This window comes from Hemitrygon akajei, unplaced genomic scaffold (assembly GCF_048418815.1).
Source record: "Hemitrygon akajei unplaced genomic scaffold, sHemAka1.3 Scf000033, whole genome shotgun sequence".
Taxonomy (NCBI): domain Eukaryota; kingdom Metazoa; phylum Chordata; class Chondrichthyes; order Myliobatiformes; family Dasyatidae; genus Hemitrygon; species Hemitrygon akajei.
In genome coordinates this window covers 4,773,391-4,784,886 of record NW_027331919.1, presented here as the reverse complement: position 1 = coordinate 4,784,886, position 11,496 = coordinate 4,773,391, and the positions used below count along the sequence as shown (strand labels likewise).

Sequence of the window (11,496 nt, the reverse complement as noted above, 5' to 3'; positions counted from 1 at the left end):
CCATCTCTAGATGCAAAGTGTTCTCCGACACAAACCTCCGTCCCCTGGCGTGTCCTATTCGATAGGATGAGATCAGGTATTGCACTCTCTCACTGGGACATTAATCTACTGATTAGGGAACCTTTCTTAACTGATTAAGTAAACTATCCCAGTGGTCCTTTCACAGTGTGAGGCTCACAGTCAATACCAGGAATGTTAAACTCACCCGATGTCACAACCTGATGTCTCTCACAACAGACTCCGAACTCTCCACAGGTTTGTTCCTCTAAATCCCCAGACTGTTCGATAATGTAGCCCCATGAACGAGTTCATACCTTTCTCATTCCTAATTTCCATCTTTAAAACCTCGCCTCAGCCTAAATTATATGTACATCAGCACGACTAAAACAGCGGTATACTGGAAGGTTGAGCTTACAAACCCGCCCCTCCAACAACCAACTCTTACTAATGACTAATCTATCATGCTTTCAGAACTGGGCCCCTATCCTGAACTCATCTGCCTTTCGTACAATACTTACTGCTTTGAAATGGACGCAACTCGGAACATGAGTCCCAGCGGGCTTAATATTTTGCTTGCTGACTTTATCTGAGGTCTTAACAACATCTGTCCCAACAATGATTCAGCTATCTGTTCAAACATTCTGGTTATTATCCTCCTGCAATTCTAGCTTAATCACCACAACAGCCCTTTTTTTAATGGCAAACTTTCCCGCTGGGATATTTGTTTCACTCCAGATCAGGTGTAAACTGAGAGAATTGCAAGATGACGGGGAAGATGAAGGAGTTGCACAATGTGGGGCGATAGGGCGCGGCCTCCAGGCAGAACTCGGTGCTGCCCCCAGTGTTCGTTCGGCAGAAGACAAGTTCATTTGTCGTAGTTTTTGGATTTCGGTGACATTTAAAGTGCCTAGGACTTCAAGCTGCTTATTTATATACGTGCGTGCGTGCGTGATGACCTCCTTGCAGGTGAAGTTGGCACGGACTCTGGAGGTCTTCATGCCTTCACACATCTTACAAGAGGAGCATTCAACTCTCCTGCCAGGCATTGTTACTGTCATGACTGTACGATTATAAAGAAAAAAAAACGATAATTCAACTAAAAAAAAACAACCAATAATGTTGTGCCTTCTCTCACCCAAGACTTTTTATCCTTGCAGATTCAAAGAGATAAACCCTCTTACTTCCACTCAAGTCCAATTTCCCGGCACTCTTTCCCTCTACTTAACCTCATCTCACTCACACACACACACACAGACACACACACACACACACACACACACACACACACACACACACACACACACACACACACACACACACACAAACACTGAATGGAAATCCCTCCATATCGTCCCATCCAACACTGATACGTTCAGTCAGAGACTGACTCTCGTTCCACACCGTTTCATCATACACTCCGGGGGTCAGACAAGTACTGAGCCTCCCTCCACACCGTCCCATCACATATTCACGGGGTCAGTCACAGAGTCAAGGCCCTACACACCGTCACATCACACATTCCCGGTATTCAACACTGAGTGATGTTCCCTTGACCAAATCCCAGCACACATTCCCAGGGTCAGACACAGAGTAAAACTCCCTCAACACCGTCGCATCACACATTCCTGAAGTTAGACACTGGGTGACGCTTTCTGCGGACAGTCCTATCGCACACACCCGGGTTCATACACAAACTGAAGCTTACTCCCCGGGTCCCTTCAGAAACTCCCATGTTCAGAAGCTCTTTCCCTTTCACCAATACCCAGAACTCCGATGTTCCAGTAGTCTTGAATTGTGTGCCGGCTCGGAGAACGTGCGTGTGTTTGTGTTCAGAGGATGTGCAGGGAACAGGAGAGAATTGGTACGGGGATGGACATGGTGGTGAGGTAGCAGTCACTGGGATGAAATGTTGTCGAACCAAACGTTCGTCCTGTTCTCACAGAACAGTGCAGAGGCTCAGAACCGAGAGATCGATATCCGGTGGAAGGGGCCTGGGTGGTGTGACAACAGACGTCACTTCTCCCCCTTTCTCCCCATAATTCCATATAAACAAAGAGAGAGGGAGACGTGCATAGGAGGGAGAGGGTCAATGGAACCGCAGAGGACCTGCAGGGGATGGAAGGGGTTAGGGACACGGGGAGAGGAGTTGGGGAAGGAGAAGATAACGGAGTCGGCACGGAGTGTAGGGGACGGAGGGGTGGTGGACACAGTGTAGAAGAAGATGGCGATGGCGGAAACGGGGAGGGCTGTGGAAAATCGTGGATGACGGTGACGAGGATGGTCGGCTGGGAAGGAGGGTTGACGACGAACAGGAGACTGAAAACTCAATGAACCAGGAACACTTTCTTCCCCTCCGCCGACATATTCTTGAACGCATCAGCAACACCTCCACATTTTGGGGGCATTTATTAGCTTTTGTGCATTTGACATTCATCTTACATACTTGAGCCCAAGTTCAAAAGAACAAATCTCAGGTGGTCTAAGTCACAGATGATAAAACAGACCGTGAATCCGGTAGAAAAGATGCGATACAGGTGGACAGGACATTTGACACGCTGGCCTTCATCAGTCAGGACACTGAGTACGGGAGTCGGAGGTCACGTTGCAGTTACAGATGACGTCGATCACGCCGCACTTGGAGTAAAGAGTTCAGTTCTGCTTGCCTTGCTCGAAGAAAAATCTCAACGAACTGGAAAGATTTCAGAGGGAGATTTCCGAGGATGCTGCCGGGACAGGAGGGACTGAGTTATGGAGCGAGGTTGGGAATTCTGAGACATTTTTCGGTGACCTTACAGAGGTGTACAAAACCACGAGGGACAAAGATCAGGCGAATTCGTGCACTCTATTTCCCCAGGAATGGGGCATCGAGAACATTAACGCACATGATTGAGGTGAGAGTAGCTAAAGACAGAAGCGGGGAGCGAGTTGGGTTAGATAAAAGTGACACAGTAGGATGAGGAGAGTGGGTAGAGACAGAGTCTCTAATCGAGGGGAGAGAGTGGAGCTATGGAGCTCTTTTGGGAACTGATCCAGGTTGTGGGAAAGAGTGAGCTAGTGGAAATGAAAGTTAATCGAGGGAGAGACCCGGAACAGAAGGGGGAATTGGGGGCGAGGGAGGCAAGAAAGCAGGCTGAGGAAAACGGGGATGAAACAGAGGAGGCGGGATTGGAGAAGGATAAGGGAGAGTCATTAGAGGGACGAGTGTACAGAGAGGGCAAGATGGTGAGTAAGACGGTGATAGAAGGAAAGAGGAGAATAGGGTAAGGGTGAGGGGCAGCGGCGCGGAAGGGTTAATGTGAGTGGTTAAGAGAAATGGAGGAGAAAGAGGGTTTTATCATTATATTTAAGTCTGTCGCACTGGTTGGTGACAGAGATCCTCAATCTTTTCAGAAATATCCGGGCACAAAGGTGCAGATTTCTCACAGATGAAACGCGTACGAACCTGATCGCAAGGTTTATTCTCAGTGTGCGGTGTACATTTACCGCATTCGAAGTCTCCTCCGTTAATCCGGCCCAAGGCATTCGAAGCCACATCCCTATCAAAGAGGCAGTCAATCCCCAGAAGCACTGATACCCTCCCTCGCCATTGACTTGTGGCAACTCAACATCTCCCACAACCCCACTTTCGAAACACATCCCTGTGTCTGTCTCCAGAATACTCCCACTGACCCAATATCTCCCTGCAGCCCTGTGTCCGTCACAAAAGTAATCCCTTGTCCCACTCTCTACCCACAGATCGGTGTCAGAGACCAGAATAATAACAGTACCCAACCTTCTCCTCACAGGCCCGTGTCTGCCCACAAAATATTTCCACAGCGCTAGTGTCCCCCAAGGCCCCACGTCAGTCCTCAAAATGCTCCCATTGCTTTACTGTTTCCCCACAGGCGTGTGTTTTCTGCCTAAGTACTCACACTCACCAATCCCATCCCACAGATCAGTGTCAGTCCAAACTACACTCACCGCCTGACTCTCTCCCCACAGCCCCGTGCCGGTCTCCGAAATAATCCCACTGCCCAACCCCTTCTTGGAGACCTGTGTCAATCACCAAAACATCTCCCGCTTCCCATGCTCTCCTCACGGACGTGTCTCCGTCCCCAGAGTCCTCCCACTGAACCATTGTCTCTCCACAGATCTGTGTCTGTCCCCAAAGTACACCCCTCCCTCATTCTCTCCCCACAGACATGTGCCAGGCCCCAAAGAGCTCCCACTGCCTCACTCTCTCCCACAACCTGAGTCAGATCCCAAAAGAGATCCATAGCTCCACTCTCTCCCTACGGCCCCGTGCTAGTCCCCAAAATACTTCTACTTCCCACTCTCACCCCAAGGCCCCGTGTGCTTCCGCAAAATAATCTCAATACCTAGCCTTCTCCCTAAAGATCTGTGTCAACCACCAAAAGACTCCCACATCGCCCTCTCTTCCCACAGCCCATGTCAGTTCCCACATTTGGAGAAGGACGTCTGAGTATCAGAGCGAGAATGCGGCGTGTTTCTCCCCCATTTCTCTTAACCACTCACACTACCCCTTCCGCGCCGTTGCCCCTCACCCTTACCCTACTCTCCTCTTTCCTTCTATCGTAATCGTACTCACTTCTTCTCATCAGAGTTAAGTGAGGCGGGACTGAGCAGACGTGTGACGTTGGGCAGTGAGGCGGGGAAGATTTAAAAGGAACACAGCCTTATACAGCGGCCAGCGTCGTTTTTCGGGCAGCCGAGTGAGACGGGAGCAGTGTGAAGGCTTAAGGGCTTTGGCTCAACGGGCTTAGGCGGAAACGGCCGAGGCAAGTGAGTTCTGTTTTTAATTTTTCTCGTTATTTGAAGAAAGGGGATATTATGAGTGTGAGGGCAGCTTGTTGTTCTCGGTGTCGGATGTGGGAGCTCCTGGAGTCTCCCAGCCTCCCGGACGTTCACATCTGCGTCAGGTGCGCCGAGCTGCAGTTCCTAAGGCACCGTGTTAGGGAACTGGAGCTGTAGCTCGATTACCTTCGTCTGGTCAGGGAGAGGGAGAAGATGATAGAGATGAGTTACAGGCAGGTGGTCACACCAGGGCCACGGGAGGCAGACAGGTGGGTCACGGTTAGGAGAGGGAATGGAAAAAGTCAGGTACTAGAGTACCCCTGTGGCTGTACGCCTTGACAGTACGAACTCACAGTACTGTGGGGGGGGGGGAGGGGACAACCTACCTGGGGGAAAGGACAGTGCCCGTGCCACCGGCACTGAGTCAGGCCCTGTAGCGCAGAAGTGTAGGGAAAGGAAGAGGAGGGCATTAGGAATAGGGGACTAGATAGGTGTTCAGATAGGCGATTCTGTGGACGCAGTCAGGAGACCCGGATGGTAGTTTGCCTCCCTGATGCCAGGGTCCGGGATGTTACTCCGGTAGTTACGCAGTATAGATTAGAGGGCTCGTCTAGGGAGACTACTTGGGTGGATATGAGGAATGGGAAAGGTGTGGAAACAATTATACACCACCTAATGTGGAAGGAGAATTGGAGGAGAAAATTTGTAAGGACATAGCAGATATTGGTAGTAAGCACAAGGTTGTGATTGTGGGAGATTTTAATTTTCCACACATAGACTGTGAAGCTCATACTGTAAAAGGGCCGAATGGTTTGGAGTTTGTAGAATGTATGCAGGATATTTTTTTTTGCAGCAAAACATAGAGGTACCAACTAGAGAAGGGACAGTGTTGGATCTCCCGTTAGGGAATGAGAAAGGTCCGGTGACGGAGGTATGTGTTGGGGAGCACTTCGTGTTCAGTGATCACAATACCATTAATCTCAATATAATTATGGAGAAGGATAGGACTGGACCGAGGGTCAGATTATTGATAGATAGATAGATAGATAGATAGATAGATAGATAGATAGATAGATAGATAGATAGATAGATAGATAGATAGATAGATAGATAGATAGATAGATAGATAGATAGATAGATAGATAGATAGATAGATAGATACTTTATTCATCCCCATGGGGAAATTCAACTTTTTTCCAATGTCCCATACACTTGTTGTAGCAAAACTAATTACATACAATACTTAACTCAGTAAAAAAAAAATATGATATGCATCTAAATCTATCTCAAAAAGCATTAATAATAGCTTTTAAAAAGTTCTTAAGTCCTGGCGGTTGAATTGTAAAGCCTAATGGTATTGGGGAGTATTGACCTCTTCATCCTGTCTGAGGAGCATTGCATCGATAGTAACCTGTCGCTGAAACTGCTTCTCTGTCTCTGGATGGTGCTATGTAGAGGATGTTCAGAGTTTTCCATAATTGACCGTAGCCTACTCAGCGCCCTTCGCTCAGCTACCGATGTTAAGCTCTCCAGTACTTTGCCCACGACAGAGCCCGCCTTCCTTACCAGCTTATTAAGACGTGAGGCGTCCCTCTTCTTAATGCTTCCTCCCCAACACGCCACCACAAAGAAGTGGAGAAAGTATTGAGTGGAGAAAGGCTAACTTTGAGGCGTTGCGAAAGGACTCAGAAGGAGTGGATTGGGGCAATTTGTTTTATGGGAAGGATGTAATAGAGTAATGGCGATCATTTAAACGTGACATTTTGAGGGTACAGAATTGTTATGTTCCTGTTACGTTGAAAGGAAAGGTTAAAGTTTTGAGAGAGTTATGTTTTTTCAAGGGATATTGGAAACTTGGTTCGGAAAGAGAGAGAGATCTACAGTAAATATAGGCAGCATGGAGTAAATGAGGTGCTCGAGGAATATAAAGAATGTTAAAAGAAGCTTAAGAAAGAAATTAGAAAAACTAAAGGAAGATGTGAGGTTGCTTTGGCAAGTAATTTGAAAATAAATACGAAGTGTTTCTACAGTTATATTAAAAGAGAAAGGATAATGAAGGATAAAATTGCTCCCTTAGAGAGTCAGAGTGGACATCCATGTGTGGAGCCAAAAGAAATGTGGGAGATTTTGAACAATTTCTTTTCATCGGTATTCACTAAGGTGAAGGATATTGAATTGTGTAAGGTAAGGGAAACAAGTAGGGTAGTTATGGAAACTATGATGACTAAAGAAGAGGAAGTACTAGAGATTTTAAAGAATATAAAAGTGGATACGTTTCCGGGTCCTGACAGGATATCCCTAGGACCTCGAGGGAAGTTATTGTTGAAATAGCAGGGGCTCTGACAGAAATAATTCAAATGTCATTACAAACGGGGATGGTGCCGGGGGATTGGCGTATTGCTCAGGTGGTTCCATTATTTAAAAATGAATCTAAGAGTAAACCTAGCAATTATCGGCCTGCAAGTTTGACGTCAGTGGTGGGTAAATTAATGGAAAATATTCTCAGAGATGGTATATATAATTATCTAGATAGACAGGTTCTGATTACGAGCAGTCAATGTGGACTTGCGAGTGGAAGGTCATGTTTGACAAAGCTCAGTTTTTTCAAGAGGTTACTCTGAAAGTTGACGAGGGTAAATCAGCGGATATTGCCAAAATGGACTTCAGTAAGGCCTTTGACAATGTTCGGCACGGAAAGTTAGTTAGGAAGGTTCAATCGATAGGTATTAATATTGAATAAGTAAAATGGGTTGAACTGTGGCCGGATGGGAGATGCCAGAGTGTAGTGGTGGATAACGGTTTTTCAGGTTGTAGTATAGGTACTCCTAGAGTTCATAAAATATCTGGAGAATGAGCCTGGTTTTTGGACACTGTGCTGCTAATGAGAGAGAGAGAGAGAGAGAGAGAGAGAGAGAGAGAGAGAGAGAGAGAGAGAGAGAGAGAGAGAGAGAGAGAGAGAGAGAGAGAGAAGAAGGGGGTGGGGTGGGGGAGGCAACCAGCGCAGATGCGAGAGACAAAGATTTAAAGTTGATGGATGGCTGGTAGCCCGGCAGGGGAGATAAACGCAATTCTGCTGAGACACCGGCAGACACACCACGGGACACTGTAAGAGTGTTGTGCACCCACGTGAAGGTGGGGGCTTGGAGGATTGATTCGTGGGAATCGATCAGAGGCTCACAGTGTGTGAAGGCAGACCGGTGGGGGCTTGTGTGTCTGTGACCACCCTCGCCTGGATGACGAGCCCACCCCTGACTTTTGTGCGCAGTTCTGGTCACCGAATTATTGGAAAGATGTCGGCAAAATAGATGAACTACCGAAGACAACACGAGGAAATCTGCAGATGCTGGAAATTGAAGGAACACACAAAATGCTGGTGGAACACACAGGCCATGCAACATCCATAAGGAGAAGCACTGTCGACATTTCAGGCCGAGACCTTTCGTCAGGACTAACGCCGACAGTGCTTCTCCTTATAGATGCTGTCTGGCCCGCTGTGTTCCACCAGCATTTTGTGTGTGTTGCGAGTCTACAGAAGAGCTTTAGTAGAATGTTATCTGCGTTTCAGCACCTAAGTTACAGAGAAAGGATTAACAAGTTAGGTCTTTATTCTTTGGAGCGTAGAAGGTTGAGCGGGAATTGTTAGAGGCATTTAAAATTATGAGGGGTATAGATAGAGTTGACGTGGATAGGCTTTTTTTCCATTGAGAGTAGGGCAGATTCAAACAAGGGGACATGAGTTGAGAGATAGGGGGCAAAAGTTTAGGGACAATACGAGGTGGAGCTTCTTTAGACAGTGAGTGGTAGTTGTGTGGAACGAGCTTCCAGTAGAAGCGGTAGAGGTAGGTGTGATTTTGTCTTAAAAAATAGATAGATCTTTGCACAGGATAGGTATATGGACAGGAATTGAATGGAGGGTTAAAGGCTAAGTGCAGGTAGGTGGAACGACATGAGAGTAAGCGCTCGGCACGGATTGGAAGGGCTGGGATGGCCTTTGTCCTTGCTGTGATTTTTTTGCAGTTATATGGTTATATTAATTTTACTGCACAGTCTCTAACAACAGGCCGTGTCTATTCCCAAACAAATCCAATTGCCAGTTCTCTCACCGCAGAACTTTTTCTGTCTCCAAAATGCACCAATTTCCTACTCTCTCCACACAGCCCTTGTCAGAGCCCAAACTCATACCAATGCCCATTCCCTTTAGCAACCCGTGACTGACCACAAACTAATCCCACTGCACAGGACCTTCCCGCAAACTGTGCCAGTCCCCAAAATAAATCCACTGCCCACTCGACTCTCGCAGCCTGTATTAATCCGACGACCCACTTTCTTCTAAGAAACATGCAAGATCCCAAATCTCACCCGTCTTTGCATTTTCCAATCCAGTATGAAATGCCTTGGTCGTGGAGAGTTTTGTTAAAAAAATTCTGTGAAATTAAATTGCTATCATTAATGATTGAATTCGAGCAATATTTAAGGAGCGTCCCTTTATGTCTGACCCCAGGAGAGTGTGAAGAGATGGTGCTGAAGGAGCTTAATTCTTTGTCTCACCACAAGAGAATGAGATGGCACGGTGTGGAGGGATCCTCACTCTGTGTCTGACCTCGGGAGTGTGTGATAAAACCTTATGGAGAGAGCTCTCTGTTTCCGACCACGGGAGTGTGTGATGTGACGGGGTGGACACTCTGCATCTGAACCCGGGAGTGTGTGATGGGACGGCGTGGAGGAAGATTCACTCTGTGTCTGACCCCGGGAGTGTGTGATGGGAGGGTGCGGAGGGAGATTAACTCTGGTGTGGATATATCTTCCGTCGATTTGACACCTACCTCTTCTTCTGCTGAATTTATTTCAAGAAGCTTTGAATCAGATTTCGTACAATTCTGTTTCGCCTCATCGAAGGAAAGGTTACACGTGGATATGAAAAAGCATCCGTCTTCATTTCTGATCCAGTCCTGGGAAAACGCATGGTCTGGAAATTAGGAACAAGGAACAGTGAATCTCCCTGCGTCCCGTCCATTACATCCGCTGTGAGTCAGACACAGAAAGAGGATCCCTTCTCACGGTCCCCTCACAAAAGTGGTCAAATACAGAGTGAAACACCATACTCAACGGTCCCTTGACGAATTTGCAGTGGAAGTTCCGAACAAGTAACTGTGAATCGGTTAGAAGACAGACATAGAATAAGGATCGCTACACACCGTCGAAACATACACCCCTGATGACAGATACAGAGTGAAGAACCCTCAGCACCGTCCCAGCACACACTCCTGTTGTCAGAAACAGAATGAAGCTTCTTCCACACCGTACCATCACGTAGTCCTGTGGGCAGACACAGAGTGAATCTCCCTCCACACCGTCCCATCACACACTCCCGAGGTAGGACCAAGAGTGAATCTCCCTCCAGACTCACCCGTCACACACAGCCGGTGACAGACACTGAGTGAGGCTCTTTCCACACCATCCCATCACACCAACGCTGGGTCAGACACAGAATGAAACTCCATCCACACCATTCCATCATACACGCCCGGGGTCAGACAAAGAGTGAATCCCCGTCCACAAGGTCCCTTCACACACTCCCGGGGTCAGACACCGAGTAAATCTCCATCCGCACCGTCCCATCGCACTCTCCCAGGGTCAGACACAGAATGAATCTCCCTCCGCCCGTTCCATCACACACTCTCGGGGTCAGGCACAGAGTGAATCTCCCTCCACACCGTCCCATCACACTCTGCCGGGTAAGACACAAGGTGGGGCTCCCTCCACACCATCCCATCACGCACTCTCGGGGTCAGACACAGAGTGAATCTCCCCCCGCACCGTCTCAGCACACACTCCCGCGGTCAGTAACAGATTGAATCTCCCTCCAACCCATCCCATCACACACTCCCGTGTAAGACAGTAGGTACGGCTCCCTCCAAACCATCCCATCACACACACACTGGTCAGAAACAGAGTGAACTCCCTACCTACCATACCATCACACATTCCTGTTGTCAGACACAGAGTGAATCTCCCTCCACACCATCCCATCATACACTCCCTTGTAAGACACTAGGGACGGCTCCCTCCAAACCATCCCATCACACACACACTGGTCGGAAACAGAGTGAATCTCCCTCCACACCGTCCCATCACAGACTCCCGGGGTCAGACACAGAGTGAAACACCCTGCACACCGCCCCAGCACAAACTCCAGGGGTCAGACACAGAGTGAATCTCCCTCCACATCCTTCCATCACAAAATCCCGGGTTTAGACACTGAGTGATACTCTCTCTACCCAGTCACATCCCCGCATACCCCAGGGTATCTTTTCTCTGCGTGAATCTCCCTCCACATTGTCCCATCAAACTATCCTTGGGTTGGATCCAGTGATGCTCCTACAAGACAGTCCCAGCACACACTCCTGTTGTCAGAAACAGAATGAAGCTTCTTCCACACCGTACCATCACTTACTCCTGTGGGCAGACACAGAGTGAATCTCCCTCCACACCGTCCCATCACAGACTCCCACTGTCAGACACAGAGTGAAACACCCTGCACACCGCCCCAGCACAAACTCCAGGGTTCAGACACAGAGTGTTACTCCCTCTACCCAGTCACATCCCCGCATACCCCAGGGTATCTTTTCTCTGCGTGAATCTCCCTCCACACTGTCCAATCAAACAGACCATGGGTTGGACCCAGTGATGCTCCTACAAGAC

At 48.1% G+C, this 11,496-nt stretch overlaps 1 protein-coding gene across 1 annotated transcript in view; it reads right to left on the bottom strand.

The window, feature by feature from the left end:
• Positions 1–2,389: 2,389 nt before the first annotated feature.
• The window catches only part of LOC140719878 (killer cell lectin-like receptor subfamily B member 1B allele A), a 62,713-nt gene continuing 53,606 nt past the window's right edge, over positions 2,390–11,496 (bottom strand). The window contains exons 5-7 of the mRNA XM_073034803.1: positions 9,618–9,760; positions 9,154–9,218; positions 2,390–3,536 (exon numbers count right to left, since the gene is read on the bottom strand). Coding sequence (XP_072890904.1) covers positions 3,344–3,536; positions 9,154–9,218; positions 9,618–9,760 — 401 coding nt within the window. The 3' untranslated portion in view covers positions 2,390–3,343. The remainder of the gene's footprint in view (positions 3,537–9,153; positions 9,219–9,617; positions 9,761–11,496) is intronic.